Below are 26947 nucleotides of genomic sequence, written 5' to 3'. Positions count from 1 at the left end.
TTTTGACACATACAGAATTAATACAACAGCCGAAGGTAACATGTAATTACTTGATTGTGTTACATGAAAATATGTAACACCCCTCTTGACCCTGAAGTCCCAGATGGAGAAAACCTTAAAATCATTCACTACTTTGTGCTCTCTATCAGGTAAAATACAGTAAAGTATCAGGCTGTAAACTTTAAAAGTTCAGAAAGTTTAAAAGCTTTTGCAACTGAACATGTTTTGCAGTGAATCAGTCGCATATCGGCTTCACTTTCCAATACGGTTGGATCAAGATGATGCACGTTGCTGATGAGGTCTTCACGCTGTGGTTAGCTAGTTCCTGTATTGACGTTTGACTTCATCAGCTCACTCTGAAATGCTCGATCACTCTTCACAAAGTCAGACAGCCGAGCTGCTAGCTGGAGACGACAAGGAGAGGAGGAAGAGATGATGAAGGCGATGAAGATTTTGCTGCTGATCTCAGCCCTCGGTGAGTCTCTTTCAGGTGTTTGAAAGTCTTTACTCCGTCCTGGTGGCACGTGCTTCATTCTTGTGGTGGGGAGGAAACGGGGGGCGGCTGAAAAGTGGCAGCTGCCGCTACTGTTACAGTGCTTGATAAGTTGTGTCTGCGCTCAGGTGACACCTAAGTAGAGTTAAAAATAGGAGGAACATTAGTGACGAAACTCAAATAAGCCTCAAGTTTATGGAGAACAAGAAGGGAAATTGTTTTTCTAACAGAAAATAGCTAAAAAGATCCTTTTTTTAAATCATTATTTAGGACAGTGATGTCCAAAATCACCAAATTAAAAGCACTCAAGGGCCACAATTTATTTATTTATTTTTTCACTTAAAAAATGCAAAGTGGTTTTCTTGTTAATTCTTTTCTTTTTACCCGCTAAGAACCAAATTAACATGTAACATTTTGAATAAAAAGGATCTTAAAGCTGCACAGTTTCTTACGTTGTTTGACAAAACATCAATTTTAGTTTTTTGCCGTCAACACAAATGAGAACCGTCTCATTGACTGTGACTGAGTCTGTTTCGGTCTTAAATGTTGCTGGAGATTTGTGGCCCCATTTACTCTGACATCAAAATAAAAGAAATAATAAATCAAAACATGCCTTAATAAAAGAGAGCCCTCATTTTCTATTTATAAATTTGTCATTAAAAATCTCATAAAATTGCATCCAGGGGCCACTAAGAACTACTCAAAGGGCCGCAAATGGCCCTCGGACCACACTTTGGACCCCCTTGATTTAGAATAACTCTTTTTTTTCATGAGCTGATAATTCACATAAATAAATTATTTTCCACTTGCAACATGTAAATTCTAAAACCTGTTTTTAGAAGCTGGTTGGTTAAAGGAAAGAAGCTAATCAGACGATGACTCATAACTGATTACTGTCAAGATTTTACGATAAATATCAACGAGTGTTTTTGCAGATAACTGGAGAAATTTAGGTACAAATCAGCTGCTTTTGTCCAGACTTTGACTAGGCCACTCAGAAGCCTCCTTTTGTTTGAGTCATTCGGACGTGTACCAACTGGCCTTTGACTAGGCCACTCAGAAGCCTCCTTTTGTTTGAGTCATTCGGACGTGTACCAACTGGCCTTTGACTAGGCCACTCAGAAGCTTCCTTTTGTTTGGACGTGTACCAACTGGATCATTGTGCCAAAACAAGCTCAACGTTTTGTTCCAACAGTCACTGGACGTCATTCAGGTCCCAAAGTAGCAAAGCAGCCCAGAGCATGACACCACCACCACCATGTTTCATTCTGGGCATAATGCTCTTTTTCTAAAATGCAGTTAGTTTTATGTCAGATGTAACAATATATATTTTTAATATTGATAAAAGAGTTTTACTTCTACATGCATTTTATTTCACTGTTGTTGGAAATGTAGCTTATTTTTAATCAATATTAAGGAATTATTTACTAAAACAAACTCCTTTATGTTGCTAAAAGTTTCTGTAAGTTAGTTTTGTCTTATTGCAAATGTACTAAGACATTTTCATTGGAAAGTAGGCCACAAATACTTGATAAGACTGAGTGTTTTTGCAGTGTGGAGATCTTTCAGGTGTTTGTTGATAAATGTGAGTCAGAGCTTGGTGTTTGTTTTTGGGTCAGCAGTGGTTCTGGCCTTGAAACTCTCCTATCGATGGTGTTTTTTGCTTAGTCTGTTCCTCATTGTTCACGAGTGCTGCCATTACCAGAGGCTAGAGAGGCCTGCTGTGGTCTGAATGTTTTTTTGGGTTACTCCTTGACATGTGAGGAAATTTCCGTCTTAGAAAACATTATAATTTTGACAGATTAACACCAGATCCCCTGGTACAGACGAGCAGAGTTCCTGCCCTATAATTACTTCATGTGGAAATGTTCCCTGATTTCAAAGCTTTGGCCAAAGTGTCGTTTCTGATCCCAGTTTCCCAGATCATCATCAAAACTCTTGGATATTTGATTAAACACAAATCAAGTCCAAGCGCATCAGGAAGAAGCTGTTGCTCACGGACATATTTGTCTGTTGGTGGAGTTGTTTAATTTTATTGTTTATATGTCGTTACCGGGGCAACAGTCAGTGGTTTCTGTCACTGTGGAGAAAAAGCTACATGTATTAAAAGCTGCTTGAAGTGTAATGAGACGATGTGGTTTCCCTTCCTCTTGTTGAATTTTAATTAAACTGAATAAAAATTAAATGCAGACGCTGCTGGAGTTTCCAAAAGTTGTTCTGAAGTAAGAACAGCTCTACTTCAGCAAGTCTTTACTCAGGTAAAAGTAAAAAGTAGGTGTTGAAGAAATGACTCCAGAGTGAGAAACTGATCGATTTATCAATCATTTAATATTTAAATATTGCTTCGTCAGATGGAGCAAAATATAAAGTTGAAATTTTGGTATTTTAAGGACAAAAATGACAATAATTTATGTAAGTAAAAAAATAACAAAATCAGGCAAAAGTAAATTTTTCCAAATCAGTTTTTTTTTCTCGATTAAAAAAAAAATAATTACGAAACTTTCACAAAAACTGCAGGTGTGTGTCTGTTTCTGGTGAAATTTTGGTTAAAACATTCATGTTCTTCATTCATTTTGTAGAAAATCCAGAAATTTTACTTAAGTAAGAGCAGAGATACTTCACAGTAAAAGTAGTCAAAGTGCATTTCTTTAAATGGATTTCTTTAAAAGCAGAAATACTCCTAGAAGTACATTTTCTCAAAAAAGCTCCTCAAGTATATGTAACCAATTACTTCCTAACTCTGAACATAATTAAACATGTTAAATTTTAAAAATGGACGAGTAAAAACAGATTATGATGAAACGTCCATCAATCAAAATGACGGACAGGGAAAAAGTCTGCTGACCTCCTGGATGAGTCGTTTACGTCTTCTTGGAGTAATTTTGGTAATTAAATGTTCTCCACTGTTTTCTTCACATGTAGATTCTGATTCTCTCCAAGATGTTAGATGTTTTCTACTTTTTGCTCATGTGGTTTGAATTTCTCCGTATCGGGACATGATATGTCGCTTCATGTTGCCAGAAAGGTGATTTTTAAATGAGTTTTATGATTTTAATGGGTTGGCATTAGTCAGATTTGGGTGTAATTAATAAAAAAACCATAGTGGGTTGTGTGGGAAGACTGAATGCTGTTGTGACTAAGATGTTGCACTAAACCCCCTTCTGTTTAAAATAGTAATAGGTTAGAGGCCACAATAACCTAGTATCGACTCATTTACACTAAAATTTAAGTTGCAGTCAGAGCTATGCAGAGTTAAAATAACAAAAAGATAATTTCAACGTTTAAGTGAACAAGGAAATATTGTGAAAACATTAAATAACCGTTTCTGATTCTCCCACCTGAGCTCTGCATATAAACTACAAAATGTTCTTTAAGTTGTTTTGTCAGATTTTATAATAAATATTCAAATTTTTTCTATGCTTTGTCTGACTTTGTGTTTATTCTTCAATCAACCTGCTAGATTTACGATTTAATGTGATCTTAAAATAACAGCGAGATGAATTTATCTCACAGTGGATCAGAAACATCAGCAGCTGTAGGTTTGATAATAAAACACTCGGATGGGCCTGGTTGCTTCCTACAGGAAGTGGTGCTGAAAACCACAAATACTAGAGAAACATGCATGAAAGGTCGCTAAGATACCAATAAAGCAACATTCTGCTGCAGTGTTGGCTTTAATTTCCTAAAGGAGAAATCCAATAAGGGTTCTTGGATTTCTTTAAAAATAAATCTCTGTTAACATGATTTGTTTGCGCCGTTTTAATTTCTCCGTCTTTCCGCCGTCTGTAGGTGTTGCCGTCTTTTCACAAGACGAAGGTTTTGAATATGACGATTATGGAGAGGAGATTTCTGGAAGCAGTGAAACAACAGTAGAACCATCAGTTGTAATCGACTCCAAATCCCGTCTGTTCTCAGGTAACCTCGTCCTGAATTTATCTCGCAGTGGATCAGAAACATCAGCAGCTGTAGGTTTGATAATAAAACACTGGGATGGGCCTGGTTCTGCTAAAGGAGAAATCCAATAAGAGTTCTTGGATTTCTTTAAAAATAAATCTCTGTTAACATGATTTGTTTGGGCTGTTTTAATATTTTCCTTTTTCCGCCTTCTGAAGGTTTTGAAGATGACGATGATGGAGACATTTATGGAAGCGGTGAAACAACAGTAGAACCAACAACTGGAAACGACTCCGGATCCCTTCCCTCCTCAGGTAACCTCGTCCTCACAGAACCTCCTGCTGTGATTATTTTGATGCATCAGCTCAGCTCACCATTAGTTAAATGCACAGTAGTGGAGGGTTGATGATGTGGGCCTGTTTTGTAGCCACAGTGTCCCAAAGAATCCCAAACAAAGCAACAAATGGCTAAAGAATCAAGATTTAAGAGTTCTGACTGCAAAAAATGAGCTGATTATGAGGTGTACTTTCTTTTTCTACACACATATTATCCAGTTTCACTTGTACTTAAAATCAAATGAGATTAAAGCAGAAATGTAATTTCCTGGTACTTAAATTCTTCAAAATTGCGATTTTAATGACACTTTCTGCATTAGTTCTAAATCTTCTCACTGAATACTGAAAGATGAAACTGCTGCTATGAAACAGGAAGTGGATTCCAGCTAGTAATGACTTTCTTCTTCTCTTTTCAGCTGCCCATCACTCCCCACAGAGAGGAGCTGTTGTCACCAAATACAGCCTCTGCCTGTTTCCTGTCATTTTAAATTTGTGCATGAAAGCCTGAAAATAGTAATTTACCGAGAGTTATAGAATATTTCACACTCATTGTTTTGTCCCTTGTTGGAAATGGTTTTAATTAGATGATTAAAGTGTATTAAAAAAATCAAAATAATAATATTTCCACTACCATGCAATGTTGTCTATTTACCAAGGTTAATTCTGTTGGGAAAATAAACCAGAAGAAAAGTTTCTGTACACTTTGGGATTCCATTTCCTTTTATTTTTACTAATAAAGATCTAAAAACCGTGTTAAGGATTTGAACTCAGCCTCTTTATTGAAATCCAAAACATTATGTTACTTTCAGTAGCCACCTAATTCGTAGACTGACTAGTTTAATCTCAGTTACCTAGCAACCCCAGCAGAGTTCCACCTGTTACCTAGCAACCAAAGCTGAGTTCCAGCTGTATTTGTTGTACAATGGCTGCTGGAAAAGACAAGTGTTTAGCTGCTGACTTTGCCAACCAGAAACCACTTGATGCATTCTTGCTGATTGTGCAGGAGGCTCCACTTCCGCTTTTCAAAGATGTACCCGCGTATGATTGTGCATTTGCTTGCAGCCATTTTCACGTGTGAGTGCAGACGTTGAGTTTAAGTTGAGCTTATTTGGATTTAAAGTGACAATGATTTTGTGCAAACTATGTAATAAGCTTGTTTTGAATCGACCATAGAGCAAAAATAACCTTTTCAAGGAAGCATAAGAGGTCACCTTGAGGTTAATACCTTCCTGTTTTCAAGGCTATCATGACTCTCAAGTGTCTCCTGGTCTCACGTACGTTTCTCCCTGGTATATGTCCGTACAAGTAGATCAAATTTGGGCCCCTCTTCAGGTTTAGAGCGTCAGCAGCACTACTAACAGGGTTTCAGTAAAGATTTGGTGGAGAGTTAGGGACAAACTGTAAGCAGAAATACATATTAGCCATTCTGAAACAGGAATCTGTTATCGAAAGTGGAAAGAGGAAGGCGACAATATGCAGAATGCCAGACATATGGAGCAGACAGAGAAGTGTGTTTCAACAAAAACAGAAATTAAGCATTTTTAAGTGACCGTTCCTTTTCAGTCAAGCTGTTTTGTGGTGTGAATTATTACCACTTTGAATAAATGAGATCCTTCCAGAATTTCTCTTCTACATCAGATCCAAGCTGTGGAGCAAAATCACCAACATTATTCAACACCAGACTTTCTGCTTCTGCCTTCAGACAAATCACCAACACAGCGAGCTGTGGTTGTCTGGGAGCGGGAGAAGATGTCTGGAAATCTTCAGAAATACAATTCAGCTACATAAATCGGAAAGCAAATATTAATAAAACAGAATCTGCATATGTTACGCCACAGTCACCACAACGCTCCCTGTTCATTAAAAGAACGTAATCGATAGCTTTAAAGTTACACCTTATGAATGAGAACTTTACCTGTAGGGGAATAATGAAAACCGTTACATTTTCAAGAATTATAAACCAACATAGCCGGAAAAGTAACATTAAAGAAAATATATTGTTTTTAAACTTCATTAAACTTAGGCTACCATTCAGGTTAACTGTTAAGACCAAAACAATCGATCGCAGATCACTAGATCTTGTTTTCCCTTTTAGTTGTCTAATAGCTTTATAACCACTACACATACAGCAAGTTGAAAATTCAGCAGCACTTCGCTGGTGAGACTACCTCAAACTTTAGCGTCACTTAGAAAGGAAGCACAGAGAAAGGAAAGTGATGTTAGCCAAGTTAGCTAACAAATGTTAGCACTTGAAGAGATTTAGCCAATATTAGCCACACATATTGCATTAGTTGCATGTAGTGATGGTGAGATGAAGCCTCATGAGGCATTGTACCACTTGAGCCAATTGGTTCGAGAAAGGGTTCATTTCTTGAGGCTTCATGTGCACATGAAACCACCTACTGGCCAGGTGTACAATCACAGCCCGCTGTATCTTAACACATGCATTGAATTTTTGTCTATTATGGGTCTTGGGAATGACTTCACAAAAGGTGTACATATGTGTACAATAAAATATTGTTTGAACAATAAAATATTGTTTGAATGTATTCTCTGTGTGTAATTATTCCCAAAATAGTAATGTCATGTGATATGGCATGTTGTGTAATAATGTTTTTCTGTGACTCTAGAAAAATGGCATGAGCTTAATCAGGCAGAGGACAGTGAAAGTGCTTGTGGAACTAGGGAGGGGGTAGTGAATAGGCTAATGCTTGTGTAACTTGGATGATTTCATTCATTTTTATTAAGAAACAACAATTTCTCCACAGTTTTTGGTTTCAAAGGATTTCTCTTTTTTGACACTACTTCTCCAGCCTTTGAAAAGACACGCTCACACGGCACAGATAATGCCGGGGTGCATAAATAAATAAGTGCAAGTTTGTACAGATTGGGGTACAGTGACCGATGATTATAGTATAGTATATAGTATAGTAATGAAATACCTTGGCTGGGTGAAGCTCCAGTTTCCTCCCTATTCTCATGCAAGGCACGGTAGTGTCTTAGCATGGATGAGGTGTTATTATTGTACCCCAACTCCTTGGTGCACAATAAACACCTCACCTTTACAGAAAATAAGAAACAGTGAAAAATACAGTTCCTCATAAGCAAACCTAATGCATCTGCAAATGTTCAGTTCACCTTACCTCTCGCTGGCTCCATCCTACTCCTATCCTGTCTTCGCGCTCCTAAATCTCCTATCTATCTATCTATCTCTCTCCTAAACTCTCCAAACACCAAACTAACTGTCTCAAACTAAATAACCATTATCCAAACTCTGCTATCCAAACTATCAAAACTCTGTCCACTCTCTCAACTGACCGCAACTCGCCTACAACAACCCACATTTTGAATGGAGCCTGTGAGGTTTACAAAGCTGTCAAACCGCGCGACAAAATCTGAGCCATTTCCCGAAGCAGTCACGTGGTACAGCCGGGCAGCGAGGCCTCGGACGTCATCGTTTTCGGCTCCTCCCCTAAATGAAGCAAGCCTCGATACGCGCTTTACGGAAACGCCCCCTCCATTACTCGACACACGCCTCGAAGCCTCGGCTCATCACGTAACATCACTAATTAGTTGCATGTGTACAGAATGTTCTGTATGCTTTAGGGCAATAATTTCGGTCTCCTGTCAGCTGTTAGCTCAGTGCACAAGCTAATATCACCCAATACAAACATATTGTGGAAGTAAGTTGGCGTTTTGATGGGATTATGGATCTTTCATCATGTTTTACATGTTATCATGTCTGCTGGGCGCTGCTCTTTGTCTTTGTACACTTTGTATTGACTTTGAAACTAGTGAAGCTTGATCTGTGGTTAGCTACTTCCTTATTCCTCGTTCTCAGTTGCTTGGTCACTCTTAAAGTTGGACAGCAGAGCATTTGAGGAGACGGAGAGAGCCGGATGAGACGATGGAAACGTTAAAGGTTTTCCTGCTGATCTCAGCTCTTGGTGAGTTTTCAGGTGTCTGAATGTCTTTATTCTGTCTCGGTAGCTTCATCTTTTTTTTTTTTTTGGTTAAGGGAGGCTGATGGAAAAGTGGCAGCTGCCTTTACTGTTACTGTTCCAATGTTTCATTGTTAGGATTTGAGCTCAACTGACACAAAGTGGGTCAAACTACATTGTGGAGTTAAGGATCAACGGGATGTTAGTGACACAAACCAGCCCAGTTAAAGTTTGTTAGAAACAAGGAAAACAGCTTCTGAGTTTCTATTAGGAAAATAGTTGAGATTATTTTTATACAGGTGAAACTAATAAAATCTTTTTGCTCAAGTTAGTCATTTTCACAGATTTTATTTGTATTTGAAGATGATGCAGTGATTTTTTTTCACATGCTGTGATGTGAAAACGTATCTTCCCTTTGCAGAGTTCTGCTTTTATACCTTAAGCCTTTCACATTTCTCAGACACCCAGACAAAACTCTAAAATCCTTTTTCAAATTCTGCTTTAGGTCAAGCCACAGCATTTTAATTTTCCCGACTTTGAGTAGGCCACTCTGAAACATTCTGATGTAATAAAAGAAAAGGAACTAAGGAACACAGAAACTAACAAAACCAACTCAAACAACCTGAGGAATGAGAAAGGATCATTTAAGAACAAATGAAAACAAAAAGCTGCATCAGCAGAAGTTTCTCTTCTGATTAAAGTCCTGAATGTTTTAGTTTTAGTCCCTGGTGATAGTTATTACTTTCTGTTTATGTCAGTGTTAGTTGCTCCAGGGAGAGGACAGCCATGCTTGGGCCGCCGCCCTGGTGTAGGAGGCCGGCGGCCATGTTTGGGTCTGCAGTCGTGCCGTATTGTTTAGGGTGACCATATTTTCATTTGGGAAAACCGGGACACCTTTTGGGGGGGGGACCACGACACGTTAGACCGGGGGGAGAGAACCGCGACACGTTGGACCGGGTCCTGCAAAAAACAGGACATTTCCTCACTTTCTAAAAATATCCCGGGACGCCCGGGACAGGACGTGAAATACGGATGTTTGGTCACCCTAGTATTGTTTCCAGGTTATATAGAGCAGAACAGGATGGTTTTAACTTGCTACCTTTACACCTGCTGCAGGTGTTGCCGTGGTTTCATCACAGCTATATGAAGATTTTTGGACTGATTTGGATTATCCCAATTATTATGAATACAATTACACATACATTTGGAACACATCGGTCTCTGTTTTCTCTTCAGGTAACCTCTTCTTGATCTGCTAATAGAAACATATACAAAAGAGTATTTACTGCAGAATATTTGTTAAAATTTTGCCCTTACATTAAAGTGTTTTATTCTTTATTCTGTTTTTATGCGTTTCATATTCTTATTTTATTGGCCATGCATGTTCTGCTGCTGTCACAATATTAGCAGTGAATACTGAAACTCTGTGAAACAGGAATAGTTTCCTCCAGTTCCCAGCTGGATTTTGATGGTTTTCTTCTTCTTCTTCTCTCCATTCAGCTGCCAAACATTCACCACAGAGAGGAGCTGTTGTCACTAAATATATGCTTCCTGTAATCTTACATTTGTGCCTGAAAGATTGAAAATAATGATAATAAAGCAGAACAACAGACCATTTGTACAAGCTTTGTTTAACTGTAACCCTGCAGAAGAGGTGTTAAGTAAGATAAACAAATAGTGTTAAAATAAACCAAATAATGTAATTTCTGCTCCATTATGCAACAATGTAATAAACTTTAAATAAACAATGTGGTCTAAAACATTCTGGATCCTTTGACATTTATTGTGCATTTATTTTTCTGTATATATTTTGGAGGAAATTTAAATTTGTTTAAATCTTTTTTCTCTACGTCTTCACACTCTAATCATGGTTTTTAAGCTAAAAAAACACATTTTTGGTGCCTCCTATTAAACCTGCATGTTTTTCGAAAACACCAATATTTAAAATTTTTTTGTCACTAGTTTGTGAATCTGTTCAATATTTCTCACATTTTATGCTATTTGGTTTCTATAATTACCCTTGTTTTGGAGTCACTTCAAAATGTCACATTTTATTGGTGACTAAATGATTTATTGTTATTTTGTGAAACATCGATTTTGCACAGGTTTAATTTCTGAACCATTTTTTTTAAAATAACTTTTGAAATAAGGCTGTGAAATATCAGGAGACATTTAATTGTGAAAACTGCAAAGACGTCCGTGATATTATTTAGTCAGCCCAGATGTTGCTGATGCTTTTATTTTTAAGATTACATCAGACACCATGATGTTTGCAGCCAGTCAGTGATGCAATGCCAACTGTGATTCATCACACTGTGCAGCTCAACTTTGAACAACCTTCAGGACGTTTGGAAAGTTTGTGAGAAAGTGAAGACATGAAGGAGAAGTTGAGGGTGTTGAATAATTAAAGATTAAAACTTCCTTCCTTTTGCATTGAAAACCTCTTGCTGGAAGTTTGAGAGGCAGAAATGAATATTCAACATGCACACCAGTCAGGCTGGATGAACTTCAGGCCTGGTTCTGCAGAAACTCTCAACATCTCTACACAGTCCGCTTAAGTCCTCCTCGTTTCGGCTGTTTTGCAGTTTTCTGAAATAACTTCAGTTTGTTTCTGTTCAGCTGGAGAAAGTTTTGGCACCCCCATGCATTTATCTTTTCTAAGTTTCTACTAAATTAGTTTGTGGTAACCTGGTGACACTGTGATGTAGAGCTGTGTATCATCTGCATAACGACGGCAAAAACACAAAGTCTTACCAAGTATTTTTCATTTGATTTCAGGTGAAACATTCTTGTTACGCTTGAAATAAGGAAAACTGACTTACAATTAACTTATTGGTAAAATATAGGAACTCATTCTGGTTCTGCTCTGCATCCCCAGAACCAGAACCATCAGTAATCATTAGATTTAAATAGAGAAGATGGAACATCCGACTACCTGATGCAATAGTTCACACTACACCTTAGTTCACCTACATTTTCCCCTTATGACAATCTAGAGCTTTGGTCATTAAGATTGTGTGGTGTGTTGTGGTAGATCGTTGTGGCCCCTCCGATCTAAATCAGGGGTTTTCCCCACTGGGAGCTTAACGCAGCCTGTTGAATGTGACAGGTAGCCAATCAGAAAGCCGGATTCTCCTCGGTGTTTCCAGAGGGGAAATTACCGAGGGGAATCCCAAACAGCTGACACGAAATCCAACGGACATTGGAGATGATATGTGGAAACAACATTAATGTTTATAAAACATTTCGTACAAAGAATATAGAAATGACGAGGGGAGGAGTTGGAGCAAAATCGCTACGTTGATGAACCCGGTAACTTTTCAGCTGTTCTTCGTTAACGTGACATAAATAGATTATAATGATTTTCATTCAGTTGACACTAGAGCCACATGCACTGCAGGTAGATTGTAGTAAAGCATTGATTAATGCCTGGTTTTAAAATTAGTTAGCTGGACTTGTAGCCATTATTTTGTGCCCATTGTTGGACACCACACAACACGATCGAACACGATCGAACCTTGATACCTAGGATTTCTGTCAGCTAATCTGTGGTCTCTCAGGTTTTTAAAATGGGGCGACAATCGACTGACAGCACTAAGATCCTGTAGTGTGAACTGGACATGAGGAAGGGAGGGTCAGTGGAGAGCAGCGGAGTTGAGCCTTTTTTCATTTAGTGTCATCAACAGAAAGAGAAAAAGGCCGTAAGAGACGATAAAGGCGATAATTAAATATCTATGATTAATTGATTTATCGTTTATCGCAACAGGCCATTTATGACGTAAAGTTTTAACCGCCTTGCTGCTGAAAGACGATATACACACAAACCTGATTGATTGCTTTAATCCAATTATTCCTTAATATTGATGAAAAAGTACCAGCTCCACTGGCAGATTATTGAAAAAATATCTTATTAAAAGTGAATAAAATATGTCAGAACCAGCACTTTTTACGTCAGTCATTATTGTCTGACAAAAAGCTCCTAAATTTGATTAAAACTTACTCGTAAGTTAGTTTTGTCTTATTTCAAGTGATCTACAGACTTGACTGAAATACTTGGTAACTTGCTAAGTATTTATACTTCCCGTGTTATTTGTTGTAATCTGAGCCACTATGTAGATATTAAATAGGAAGGGCCCGAAGGTGAAACCCTGTGGTACACCGGGGGTCATTTTTGGACGCTCCATCCCTCTTCTTCAGGTAAGACGCTGTTTTGCAACACATTCCAATTAAATTTCTTGTAATTACACCTCTGTCATATGAAAAATGTTTTTTATTATTCTTAAACCTTCCAGTGTTTCAGATTTCTGTACCTTCACCTCTGCATGTAACGCAGGATGGATCTGGACTTCCAGACTCTTCTGACCAGGTAGCAGGTTTCTCTCCTTTACCGTCTGATTTTACTGAACCTGGACATATTATGACCTCAGAGAAAGTTTCATGACCTTCTTGGTTATCTGAGTACTTTTTCCTCACCTCATTCAATTCTCCTGTGAAATCAGCAAGAAGTTTCAGTCCACAAACTGTGGCTCACTTGACTTTTTCTCTATTTAAGACGTGGAGCGATGGCACGGATGGTGAAAACCCAAAATAGATCGTCAGTTTCTGTTTTACTCAGACCAGCCTGGCCGCCTACAAAATGACTGAAATCCCCTTTTGTCCCCGTTCTGATGCTCAGTTTAACCTTCAGCATTTACCACGTCTGGTTGGCTTGTATTAGAGGAGGTGAAAGTGGCTGGAGAGCTGAAGATAAACGTTAATGTGTGTGTTAAAGGTTGGAAGCAGCTTGGGGAGGGTTGACACCTGCGTTAGTGAGGTAGCAGCAGTTAGCAGCAGTTAGCAGCTACTGTTGCTTCCTGTGGGGGACGCGGCGCTCGCTCTGCGGCTCATCACTCAGTTCCTGAAAACCGAGTGATACCAAGAATGATTTACAGGAAGAAAGACGCCCACCGAGGGTGGCACATAGAAGACCATTCAGAGTGATGTTTGTTTTAAAAAAAAGAAAAATAGAGGGAATAAGGAAAAGGTTATGATGGAAAGAAATACAAAGAGCAACAGATTTCATGCACATAAAGTTCTGTTTTTATTAGATTTTCTCTGTTTTCTGTAGATATTTGCTAAATTCTTGGTGAAAAATAATAACAATAATCCACATTTCATCCACGGTTCCTCGTCACGACAAAGAAACGTTCTGAAATCAGGCCTCAGAGCCCGCCGCTCAAATTTGAATTCTTCAAACCGCAAAGTTTAACACACACAACAGAAAAACTCTGCGAGGTTAAACAGGGCGACGGCGAGTAAAACGGGTGAGAAGAGAGGATGGGGGAGGGCGAGAGAAACAGAGAGAGAAAGGAAGAGAAACGCTTTTAGAGCTTCAGGTCTAAAAGTCGAGGACTGAGGAACGCCGCAGAGGAAGGAGCTTAAAAGAAAAAGGAACAAAATAACTTGAATAAAAGGGAAACTGCTGCTGCTTCGCTGATGATCACAGCTTTTTGTTGTAAAAAAAAAACAATCAAGTGGGAGACGGTTTGAATCAAGATGATGAAGCTGTTGGTTCAGCTCTGCTTCCTGGGTGAGTTCACTTCAACCAGCAGACTTTTCCTCCCAGGTTCTTCTTTTTAACTCAAATCTTCAATAATAGAAACATAAAGATGCTCACTGAGACGACTAATTTAAAACTTTTACTTCTTCAATTCAATTTAATCAAATGGTACAAGAATGTTTGTTCAAAATGAGCTACTGGACATAATTTAGTCATCATAGTCATTTATTTACTCACCTGGAAAACCTTAATTTAGTCATAAATCTGCATTTGCATGATTTCCACAGACTATAAAGGCCTTTAATTGATGCCACCCATGCAGGAAGTAATGCAAAGCCAACATACGCCGCAGTGAGTTTAGGTTTCCGCCAAATGAACTTTTGTTTTTTTCAAATGCAAAGCGATGAAGGAGCAAAAGTGTAATATTTGCATATTTTCTGTTTAGGAATGAACATGATGTTCAGATTTATGAGGAGGTGTTTCTAAATGTACTGAACGTTCATTTTAATCAGAGCTAAAATAAGACAAACATTCAGCATTATTATGGTCCTGCTGATTAGGCTGAGATTTAATTATAGTTTAAAATGAAAAAACTTCGTTTGATGATTAAAATCAGGCAATAAAAAGATGCAGAAGTTAAATAATTGTTTAGATTTAGGAAGCTAAGAGCATGCTCTTTGACATTTACATAAAAACAGCTCCAGTATTACACTGCAAAAACACTAAACCTTATAGTATATTGGTCTAATTTTAGTTTAAATATCTTATTACACTTGAAATAACTTCCAAGAAATATATTGAAGCTTATTTTAAATCAATAATTCCTTAATATTGATGAAGAAGTTCTAGTTCCACTGGTATTTTATTTTAGTTTTGACATTTTTTCCATGTTATAAGTGAAATAATCTGCCTGTAAATAGAACTTTGTCAGCAGTATTAAGGAATTATTTACATTTAACTTGCTGAAAAGTCATTTTTAAGTTGGTTTTCTCTCATTTCAAGAATAAAATGTTTGCTCTAAAATTAGACCAAAATACTTGGTAAGATTTTGTGTTTTTGCAGTGAACAAGTTAAACTGTGTTGCCTTTACATTAAAGTAAAACATGTTTATTATTAAAATAGGTTTAAAAAACGATCAAGAATCTGTAGCAGTGAGTTTTGTTACTAAATAATCACTTAGAGCTTCCAGGATGGAAACTTATTAGATATAGGCGACGGTTTTTAAAAGCTCATAAAACTATGAACGTTTAAATCGCTTCTCAACTCGTTTTTATTCTTTGACATTTGTTTGAAGTGTTGTTTTGATGCTCTGTTTTTATCATTTTGTGTTATTGTCATTCTTGGTGCCGTTTAACGCCTGTTTTTAAAGTTCAATATGAATAAATTTGACATTGAAAGCATTCAGTTATTGCAGATAACCAGCTGCGTGTCTCTCGTGTTTATGAAACAACAAACTCTAGAAAAAATATTAAACTACAAAAATGGTGGACCTGTAAGTCTGAGGCAGATTACCTTAATAATATAAGATTTTTTTATCTGAGCATCACTTAAATAAAACACCTAAAATAATTAAAAGAAACTAAAGCTAAGTGCTAGGTTGTAGTTTAGCAGCGTTATGCTAAGATAAGTGAATGCTAACATGTTTGGTAAACTCTGTGAGAGGAGAGAGCAGTTAAAACATTAAAGCAACAGTCTTTAGTTCTGAAAGTTTAAACAAAAATCACCACTAACCTCACATCTTAGAGGAGCTAGAAGTGCTGTTTCTGTTTTTACTTTGATTTAAAAGTATTCATGCTAAATGTTAGCAGCTGTGCAATCCTCTAGACGGAGGTTTTATATGGTCCAATCATCAAGTGTTTGCAGCAGACAGAGCAGAATAAAGATGAGATCAGAGAACCTGAATGTTTTCTTTTCTTTCTCAGACTTTTAACACCTCTTTGCTCTCATGTAGTTTGTTTTTTCACACATCTGAAAGCAGCTGCAGCTACAAGAAAACTCAGTCACCCGTTATCAGTACGCTGCATGCTGCTCACATTATGTTAATGATTTAAAGGATGTAAAGAAAAATAATTATTTTTAGTGCTTAATACAGCTAATTTTACCCCAGGTGTAAAAGGTATATTGAACAGTCTGATTTTGAACAAATTTCTTAACAGTTAATCTTATGTCATGTGTAAAAGGTATCTTGAACATTCTATGTTGTATAAATTTCTTAGTTTTAAACAGATATTGTGTGAAGAATTTACAGTTAAATTATCCAACAGGGTAAATATCAAAGGTCAGGAACTAGATGCATATTAAAGGAGATCTTTTAGGATTGTTATCAGGGCTCAGGAAGCCATGAAATTAGCATCTAGTGCAGGGCAGAAGCCGATTTGGTTCACAGAACATCAAAGGCCTTTTAGAACCACATCTGGCATGGTTTAAACTAAAATACAACATAGAATGTTGAGATCATTAACATTTTTCTAAGTATTAATAGCAAGTTTTAATCAAAGTGCATTATCTAAGTTTAGAATGGTGAATGCTGAATGTATTTGAAAATTGTACTGTCTATGATAATATCTGAATCAAATGGAAATTGTTTCAATGAAAATGTGTTGTTTAGTATTAGAAAATTGTTCAGGATTTATGTGATAAGGTAAAGATTCAAATCTTTGGAAAATGCTGATTGCAGACGAGAAAAAAACTAGGTTTGTGAAGATAATTTTTCCTTAAATTAAATTACTGAGGTTAACTTTGTGAAGGAGACACTTTAAAATTCACAGGTATATGTGAAGTCGTATGTTAAGGGTCTATTTGATCAGGTGGCTCTAGCAGGGGCTTTTTGATCCTGGCGTGAAATTAGGGGAAGTTCTAAGTTTTATTGGCGTCCAAGGTAGCGTCTGATTGGTCATACAGAGCTACGCCTTAATGAATACATTAACAAGGAGAGAAACGCCTTCACTATAAGAGATAGAACATGATAATAATAATTCAGATTGCTGTTATTTTCTGCCGTTTTGGCATCAGCCTTCTCCAAAGACATGTCTTTGCCTTTTCTTTCTCTGTCATTGTCCCTTTGTCTTTTAATTCTTTTGTCTCAGGTAAAGAATGTACTTTTTCTGTAACTCTGCAGTTTTCTTGTTAATTCATACGCTTCTTGTGTGGAATTAAACGCTGTAATTCTGTGACGTCATCACGCATCGTCGTTCCTGATTGCCACACGCTGCTCGCTGGAAGAACCCGGGAAATAGGAAGAAAGAGAGCCAAGCTTTTTCCAGATTAAGCTAATTTAGTCTTTTCTTCCTTCAACAAGGACAAGCTGTTAAATTCAATATTAAGATTTGCTTTATGTAATATTTATCTTTATTGTTTTGCAGCTCTAATAACTTCTGCTGTTTCACAAGGACTAAATACGACGATACGTCCTGCAACTCCAGGTAAAAACTGACTTTCTAAATATGATTTATAATGGAAAATATTATTATTATCCACATCCTGTAAGCTCTATTGATCTGCCTCCCTAATTTAGAATTTTCTAGCTTTATTTATCTGTTTATTTATATTTATTTTATTGTTTTGTGTTTCTTATTTAGTTCCAGAAACTTCCGCTCCCACACAACTATATGACACGAAAACAGCCGTGGATGTTAATAAAAATGGTAAAAAATACTCTTCTTAAGTCAGATTCTTCTTCTCCTTTTTTCTTTTTCTTCTTCTTTTATGTTTGTTGGCGGTTGGCAAACAATGAAATTGGTGCTCTACCGCCACCAACTGGTTTGGAGCAGAGTGTTACTCCAAAATAAAATCTTATTAAATAACTGCGTTAATTTAAGAAAATTTAATTTCTGAATCTCCTGTTGTCTTTTTTTCCTCATTATTTTGACAGAATATCATAACATGCTACACTTTGCAGCGTTTCTATAAAATAAAGAGCTCAGTTTAGCCCAAATATAATTAGAGGAATAATTGTCTCTTCTCTCCTCGTTCTCCCTCTGCTGCTCGTTTCTCCAGTCTTCTTCTGACTTTTATGAATCCAGCTGAGAAACCAGAAACAAATGTTACATTTTATTGATTAACATAATCAGATATGTTGATCAATGTTGCATTTATTTTGATTTCTTCACACTGTGTCTTCATCTTGATGACTTCCACTGCTGCTCTGTGACAGATGTTACAGGACGATCTCCATCTGTCTAAGTTATTGAAAAATGATTTATTATAGTGCAAATTTATGCCATAAATGTAAAAAAGTACAATGTACTTATGAAAATGTTGTTATGGTTATTTTACCTTCAATAAATGTTTTATAAGTGACTAAAAATTATGAATCTTTTCACACTAAATACAGAATACAAAGTATTTATTAATTAACCAATACTGATATTGATACAAATACTTTTTATTATTTATGGTTATATCATACAGACCTTGAAAGAAGAGTTGAGAACTACAATACAAAGATTAAACACATTTCAATAGAGAATCTGAACTAAAGTATTTATGTTACTGCAGGAATGTTTTATTTTCTATCCATCAACTCTGGATTATTTTACACAGTTAGCCTCTGTTTCATGCTTTTGTTTTTCACTGCAACGTTTTGAAGTTTTAATTTGAAGATTTGAGATTCTTCTTCATTTTGTCGTTTCCTTTATGTTAGCCACAGATCCTTTTAATGCTTCGACATCTGAGACGGACATTAATGGAACCATGGAGGAGACGAACAACGCAACAGCATCAACTCCGTCTCCTCCAGCGCATCAGAGCCCTACCTCGGCGTCAGTAACCACGGTAACAGTCCTCAGTAACACGAACGTTTTTATCCAGCGGCTGCAGCTCAAACCAAAACATTCAGAAACAGAAATCTGGTGGATTATTCATGGGGATTAGGAACCCCAGCCACCTGCTAATCTGCATATTTTAATAGTTAATTAACATGATTTAATATTAACAGTGGAAACCCTGTTGGTGCTACTGCAGACCTCTACACTGAAAAAACTCAAAATCCTACCAAGGATTTTTTGTCCACTGCAAATATCCTAGTACAATTCAAATAAAACCAGATTAACTTATTAGAGACTTTTCAGGAAGAAATAGGAACTTGTTTTAAGTATTTGCTTATTGTTCATGAAAAAGTACCAAATCTCAGATTATTTAATTTATAACAAAACATTTTTTCCATATTATTAGAGAAATAATCTATGAGTGGAACTAGAGCAGAACCAAATACTGACTATAGTTTTTCTAAAAAACAAACATGTTTTGTATTGGATTTTAAAAAGCTCTGATGGTTTGAATCATTTCATCTGGAAATTTTCTCCAGTTTTCCGCACAAATCTGTTTAATTTGTCTTAAAATTGAACATAGACATGAATTTACATGATTTATTTCCTTCCTCTGTTTTTACTAAAAGAGCAGAATTGCTGTGTTAGAAATTCTCCATCTTGTGCTACACTGAGGGACAACGTTCTTCAGTCAGAGGCTTCTTCAAACTTGCTGGAAGACAGACTGCTGCAGGAGCCACATCTACAACTCTATGACAAAAATATTCTCTTTAGGATTAATAAAGTACTAAAAATGAATCCAATCTGTAATGTTTTAAACACTTTTGCAGATTTTTTTTTTCACTTTCTGGAGATAAAAAAAGATCAAACTCTGATCTCCATTAAACCCATAATTCCTGCAGTGAGCCACAAGTACAGCATCAATGAACAAAGTTTTATCATCATTAACCTCATATCTTCACATTTTGGCACATGAAATGCAGATGTTGTCGTTTGGATGCTGCTTGTTGTGTAATGTTTTATAAAACTATATAAAAATAGTTTTAGGTGTCAGTTTAATCAAGCCACTCCACCGCTGCTGTTCTAGAAAAACGGCAGACAGGAAGTGAGTTTTGGGTTGTAGTGCAAAGCCCACCATGAACAAGAAAAGCTTCAGAAACACGAAGCCAGTTCTCAGAAATCCAGGAGAAGAAACAAACATTTCAAACCATCCGATGCTTTCAGATGCAAGAAGGTTGAAATAAAACAGAGAATGTTAGATGGAGTTAACTGATGGAGTTTTGTTTCCTCTCTGACAGCCAAAAGAAGAAAGCAGTGAAGGGTCAACCTCTGCAGCGCCTACAGCAGGTAGCTTCATGCAGGCTGCAGGTTCACGCTCTGCCTCGTTTTGTCTTCCTGTGTCAAACCGCAGCGACTCACACGCCTGATTTCTGTCTAACTGCTCACCAGAACCCACAGGAGCTCTTCAGAAACGCCAAGTTTAATCCATCAAACCAGAATGCTAACAGTCACAGGACGACAAAAAACAACACTTTACCACTTAGCTGCCACTTTCAGGAGCGAGATTTACAATAACCGTCTGCAGTTTGTTGCTAAATAAAGGAAAGAGACGTTTTTGTTTTTGTTTTTGTTTTTGTTAAGTTTAACTGTGAGAATATCCGCAGAAATTAATTGTTAATGTAAGAAACATTTATTCACTGTTTTTCTGTAACACTTTCTGCCGGTTTGGTAACACAGGCTCACCTACGACAGCTACTTCACACTAACTCAGTGCTTCGGCTGTTTTACTGTTTTCTGGAAGTTTGTTCCATATTTGTGGTGCATAGAAGCTGAATGCTGCTTCTCCATATTTGGTTCTGGTTCTGAGGATGCAGAGCAGAACCAGAAGACCTGAGAGGTCTGGAAGGTTGCTATGGCGACAACAGCAGCTCTTTAAGCCATTCAGTGGTTTATAAACTAGCAGCAGTATTTTAAAGTCTGTTCTCTGAGCTACAGGGAGCCAGTGGAGGGACTGCAGAACTGGGTGATGTGCTCTGTCTCCTGGTTTTATTCAGGATGCCAGCAGCAGCGTTCTGGATCTGATTGATATTTTTAGACTCTGTTGGAGATTAATAGATCAACCTTGTTTATTTGTGCACCATATTTGAGCAACAAAGCAGTTCAACGTTCATAAAAACACAGAAATATGAAGTCATAGAATACACATACAATAATTGCAGCATTGCATTTTGTCAAATGGCGTCGTTACACATCAAAATGTTGATTAATGTTTCATTTCAGAAGCAACTGGGATTTAATCTAGATTTAGAGAGTTTTTCTAGATCTTAATCCTGGAGATGTTCTTCAGGTCCTGGAAGGCCGACTTTATAATCGTCTTTATGTGACTCTGAATGTTCAGGTCAGAGTTCATCACTACCTTTTCCACAAAGGCCTGCTGAACTAGCTGAAACTGAGCTGCAGAGCAACCCTGGTAAAAACACTGTTAAAGGTTGACAGAGGAGCCATGTTGAAATTATTCCTGAAGGTTTCAGAAAGAGCAGGAGCTTTTAAAGGAGACACGAGCGTTAAATTACAGTCATAAATCCAAATGAAGGCAATAATTACTTTACTGTGCCTGGAAAACACACGCTGTCCCTTTAAGAATAATATTATTCATCGTTTGTTTTGAGAATGGCCGCCTGCTCTTTTAACCAAGGTACAAATAAAAGAAACCATCAGATTTCTCCTGAGTGAAAAACTAAATCTAATGTGTTTCTTTCAGTGACTTCACAAAGTTCATCTTGGGGTAAGTTCACTTTTTTTGCTCCAGTTTATCTGTTGAGTTCATCTTCGCTCTTTTTCTTTTTAAACTCAGGTTTGGTATTTTTTTCTTTTCTATTGTAGTTCCAGTTGAATTATCAGCCCGATTCCTGCTGGGTGTTTCATCAACACTCTGTTTTCTAAAACTAACCAAATTTATACTAAAATAGATGCAAGTCATTCATCCTATTAATGCTTTTCTTATCGAATGCAGATGTTTCGTTTTGTAGATTTTGGTTGGAATCTTCAGGAAATTACAGTGAACATGTAGCTAATGTTCCAGCGCCCCCTAGTGGTCACTAGTATACAAGGCAAATTAACTCAGTATAATGTGAATATTTCAAACCATATTTATTATTTCTTCTGTGTTTGAATCTAAACTGAGGTTCTGGTAACCTCGTCATTTTGTTCTCGGCAGCTTACATCCTGCTGGTGTTGATAATCATCGTGATCATCGCTCTGTGTGTCATCCTCTACATGCTCCGCAGGGCGTCCAGGGTGAGAAACTACAAATAAATCCATGTTTCCTTAAAGAAAAACTATCACTCTATGATACCATCAATATTCAAATGCTTTGGTTTCTGTTGGTCTTTTTCAGACGTACTCGTTTGACCTCCAACGCCCTCCGGCCTCCAGCAGTGCCTACGAACCAACTGGCACCTTCGGTCAGGTCTACCTGGATGACCTCGGTAACTAACTAACTCCATCTAAATGTCTTCAAAAGTCCGACGACCTGAGTAAGGATGTTTTGGTTTGGTTTCTGTGTTTGTTTCTCAGACCAACCGGTTAACAAAGATGTGATCTCAGATGATCTCTCCACCACACCGATACCCAACGGCACCGGCCCACAACCGGAGGAAAACGCAGACGGGGAAGAGAACGGTACCAATGTTTGGCAAAAAACTGCACATTTAAAGGGGCAGATTATCAAAATTAACATTTTTCACATTTATTTTATTTCTGGGTTTCTACTGCTTGTAAAAACATCTCAAACATTTAAAAACAAACACCCAGATGGTTTTTGGTGTTTGGAAAATTGTTCAGTCACACTGCGCCCCAAGCGGGGCTCCAGCACATTTGGTCAGCTGGTTTTACCGCTGTGCAATGGCTGCTGGAAAAGACAAGTGTTTTGTCCCGCTGCATTCTTGTTGGTTGTGCATGAGGCTCCACTTCTGCTTTTCAAAGACATATAGTTGTATAGTTATGCATCTATTTGCAGCTATTTTGATGTTCAAGTGTAAACGTTGAGTTGGGGGCCGTGACCAACAGGCCCCCAACTCATGCAGCTTATTTGGATTCAAAGCAACATGAGGCTCTAAAGCAGCTCATTCTGAAAGGAGATCAAACTAAGCAGAACTAAAATCTCATTATTTAAGAATTATTTTGTACGAAAAAATTTTTTAAATGTTTTGCATCACCAATAGACCTATTCTAACCTCTTCAAGGATGCATAATTACATTGTATTTGCTCAGTTCTGCCTATTTTAGCTCCTTTCAGAATCAGAATAAGCTGAAAATGGCTTCTAACAGAAGCACATTTGCACGACCGAACATCTCTGACCCTGAGGAAGAAGGAATGGATGGTGAGTCAACAACAGAACACTTGTCCTTTCCAGCAGCCATTGTACAGCGCATACGTTGGTAAATCCAGCTGACCAAAAGTGCTGACGCTCTGCTTGGGTTGCTAGGTAACGGGATGGGTTTGGCTGGGGTTGCTCGGTAACGGCACAGAGTGACTTAACAATCAGGAGGTTTTTGAAACAGCTTGTTTTCCAGACACCAAAAGCCATTAATTTACTGCCTAAAATCAGTCTGGACTTTTTTCAGAAGCAGTAAAAACTAAATGGAAATATGAAAAGTGAATTTTACCCTTTTGATGATCCAGACTCAGTTTTGGTGAATTCAGATATTCACTCTTCCTCTTTAACTCCTTCCCTTCCTGCAGCTCTTCAGGATCCACCAGAAACAAACGACCCGCAGAGATCTTCGTCGTCCTCTTCCTCCTCCAGCAGCAGCAGCAGCTCGTTATCAGGAGGCGACCAGACAGAGAAGAAATCCAACCAGATGAGCAGCAACAACTTGTTCTTCGATGCAGTCGAGGAGCCGCAGCAACAGAACGGAAACAACAACAATCCATGTAAGCTCATTTAAATACCACACAGATACAATCAACAGGTGCTATTAAAATATTTCAGTGGAAACATATTTTTCTAATAACCGAATCCGTAGAGGTTCGTCCAGTTTTGACTTCAGTCTGACTGATTTGACGGGAGATAAAGACACCAAACAATAACAAAAGATAAATTGTCACAATATCAGCTGAATTTCTGTAATAATTCAAGATTTTCCATTGAATATCGAGAATTTTAAACATTTTTTTATTTAATAAAATATAAATAAAACAGATTCTATACATTGTTTTATCCCAAACAATCATCATTTCTTTCCATCACTCAGCTGCTCATGTAGGATATTTGGAAAAATCCTGATAAACACGTCTAAAGATTTCCTAAAACTCATTTTTTCTTGACTTTAGCAGCTTTTTCTGTATTTGTTTAGTAGAATTTTGATCATTTTTATGTCTGACTTTGACATTTACTCATTTATTTACTTGTAAAAATACATTTTTACTTGTTTTTTCTGGAAGATTTTTTAATAATTTTGTTTATAAACATATTTATCTCTAGAGTAGATCAAATAAATGCTAACTTTTTTTTGTTGCCTTTTCTCCTTTTTTAGCCGTTTGCTCCGTCGACCCATTTGTGGAAATAAACCTTGACGATCCGGCCTGGTCCGATCAGCTCCTCACTTCTCCGCCGACCTCCTCGGTCCTCCCCTTCTCGTCTTTCTCCTTCTCCTCTTCCTCCTCTTCTTCATAGCACCCAAACATTCACACAGAAGCAGAGACTGAACGTCCTTCCCACCAGAATCAGCAGGAGGTCTTTAAAGGTCTCTCTCTCTCTCTCTCTCTCTCTCTCTCTCTCTTTCTGTCAAAATGCCTCCTTGCTTACTTGAAACGTCAACAAGCTAAACACGAAGCTAACTCAAAGTTAGCTTGAACTGTTTTGATGATGAAATGTTATTTTTTCTCAAGTGGTTTTATTCTTCTTTTTTTTTACAGACGATTAACAAAATCTAGAAAAACTGCAACTTGCAACATGTGATGCTGTCAAATCAAACTGTTTTAGTTTAGTGTTTATAACAGTCATGAGTTTTTATGGCTTTCCGTTTACAGATTATCGTTTCTCAAACTAAATAAACTGTAAAAACTAGAAGCTAATGTCTCCTAATTACCGTCAACATGAACAATTTTGTAAAAACTTCTTTTTAAATCTATATTTTTTGCCTCACATGAAACCCGAAAGCTTTGAATTTCAAATGTAATTCTGAAGAATTGTTTTTGGTTGAACTATTGTGAATAATTTCTTTACTGTGCAGAAGTAAAAATATGCAGCCGCTGCTTTAATTAATGCTCTGATCCAAACTGATAAACAGCTGGGCAACGTTTTTTTATTTACTAACTTTATTATGTTCATTGAAATGATGTCATTTTATAAATACCTGAACTTTAACGTGTATGGATCAAACTTTCTGTCATAGAAGCACATTTTAAAATAAAAACATGTTGTGTTTGTTTTAAAATAAAAACTTTTTTTGTTTGTTTTAAAATAAAAAACTTTTTTTGTTGATTTTAAAATAAAAACTTTTTTTGTTGGTTTTATAATAAAAACTTTTTTATTGGTTATAAAATAATTTATCTTTCTGCATTAATTTAAATGCTTTGTTGCATCATGTTATGATTGAAGGATGATGATGTCAAAAAGTGGATAAAAACCAGTTTTGGTTTAATTTTGGCTAACAATAAATAAAAAAAGATTAAAACAGCTCATATTTTTAAATCTGAAAATAGCAAACCAATGTTGTTTTATTTTAGTTTATTCCTGTTTGCATTTAGTTTTCACAAAAAATGACAACAAAAGTAAGTAATAGTAATGTGCTTTTAGATTAGATGTTTTTTGACATTAGGTTGGAATATTTCAACTTCTTTGGTTTTTACATAATTTTCCATCTAATTTTTGTGATTTTTTTATCTTTATTTTTACTTTGAGTCCTAAAACTAGAAACAAAATGGTGATTATTTAAAAACTGTTGCCGATATTTAGCTAACATGATAATTGTCTTTCCAACAAGTCGTGTGATTTCAGAAACTCCTCCAACGTCTGGAGGTTATAATATTACAGACAGGAAATTCACTGAAGAGCTTCCGGATGTTTTAATAGATTTTTGATTTCTCTTTTTCACATTTTGTATCAAATGAAGCTAAAGCTAACATTTAGGTCAACCACTTTCTGCTTTTATTCTAATTATTTATTTAGACATTTACATTTGAACCACATTGAAATCTCACATCTCTGAAGGATGTGCTGCTGGTGAGATACTGACTACTCATAACTACCCCAGACAGCCACACTTCAAACAAACTGACAACTAACTTTACACTTAACCTGTCAAAACTTGAAAATAACGCACAGAATCACAGTGAAACTTCAGGGGCTTCGAAGAATCACTGAGGTTTTAACAAACTTAAACCTCACAGTCCAACTTTCACTTTTTTCCTGTTTGTTAATAAATGAAACACGTGGAAAAACACCTGCAGTATAAACAGAAAGATCTTGGTTTATAATACGTTTCTCTACTGAATATTAAAGGTGACGTATGATAGTTTTTATACAGGTTAGGACATGTCTACGGTCTATACAAAACATGTTTTTGCATAAGATTATCCTTAGTTAATGAGATTTTAGTTTTCTCATTTCTGCCATTCAGAATTAATTGTTTTAGAGCGTCTTGTCACTTTTTCTTTTTCCTCCACTCCCGGGGCTCTTTTGTGGCTCTGGATGTTTTTGAAACAGCTCGTTTTAAAAGCAGATTAACTTTTTGTTTTATCTTAATCGATTGAGTTGTTTTTAGAAGCAGCAGAAATCCAAATAAACGAATAAACATGCAAAACATGAATTTTGTAGTATTTAAATAAAATTAAGATCCTCCAAAGCAAACAGGACATTAAATAGTCTCTCATACAGAGATCATTGTTTCCTACCTGTGTTTTACTCTTCAGTTAGGATTGGACTCGGACTTTCCAGCAAGGCTGACGACTTTCACTTTCTAAACACGTGGAG

The 26947-nt window shown here is 36.8% G+C and overlaps 2 protein-coding genes and 1 long non-coding RNA gene across 7 annotated transcripts in view; 2 read left to right on the top strand and 1 right to left on the bottom strand.

Annotated features, from left to right (window-relative positions):
- The window catches only part of LOC122820925 (zinc finger protein 420-like), a 175621-nt gene that overhangs the window by 85652 nt on the left and 63022 nt on the right, over positions 1–26947 (bottom strand). The gene's annotated exons all lie outside the window — the stretch shown is intronic.
- On the top strand, positions 8244–10425 carry LOC122821087. 2 transcript variants are annotated; one of them, XR_006368892.1, is made up of 4 exons: positions 8244–8405; positions 8584–8669; positions 9780–9899; positions 10164–10425. It is a non-coding gene; the product is annotated as an uncharacterized LOC122821087 (long non-coding RNA). The 2 variants fall into 2 exon arrangements; XR_006368893.1 differs by having other exon boundaries at positions 8564–8669.
- On the top strand, positions 12341–25415 carry LOC122821029 (putative protein TPRXL). 2 transcript variants are annotated; one of them, XM_044098858.1, is made up of 11 exons: positions 12341–13029; positions 17565–17624; positions 17781–17846; positions 18845–18975; positions 20267–20315; positions 21730–21753; positions 22186–22265; positions 22366–22456; positions 22545–22649; positions 23713–23904; positions 24507–25415. In XM_044098858.1, exons 4-11 carry the CDS (start codon positions 18895–18897, stop codon positions 24644–24646), a joined length of 762 nt encoding a protein of 253 aa, XP_043954793.1. In that variant the 5' UTR covers positions 12341–13029; positions 17565–17624; positions 17781–17846; positions 18845–18894; the 3' UTR covers positions 24647–25415. The 2 variants fall into 2 exon arrangements, with proteins under 2 accessions (XP_043954793.1, XP_043954792.1); XM_044098857.1 differs by lacking the exon at positions 12341–13029 and adding an exon at positions 13497–14232.

Source organism: Gambusia affinis, linkage group LG18 (assembly GCF_019740435.1).
Source record: "Gambusia affinis linkage group LG18, SWU_Gaff_1.0, whole genome shotgun sequence".
NCBI classification, from domain to species: domain Eukaryota; kingdom Metazoa; phylum Chordata; class Actinopteri; order Cyprinodontiformes; family Poeciliidae; genus Gambusia; species Gambusia affinis.
Note: the sequence above shows the minus strand (reverse complement) of the source record. Positions and strands in the feature narration are given on the sequence as shown.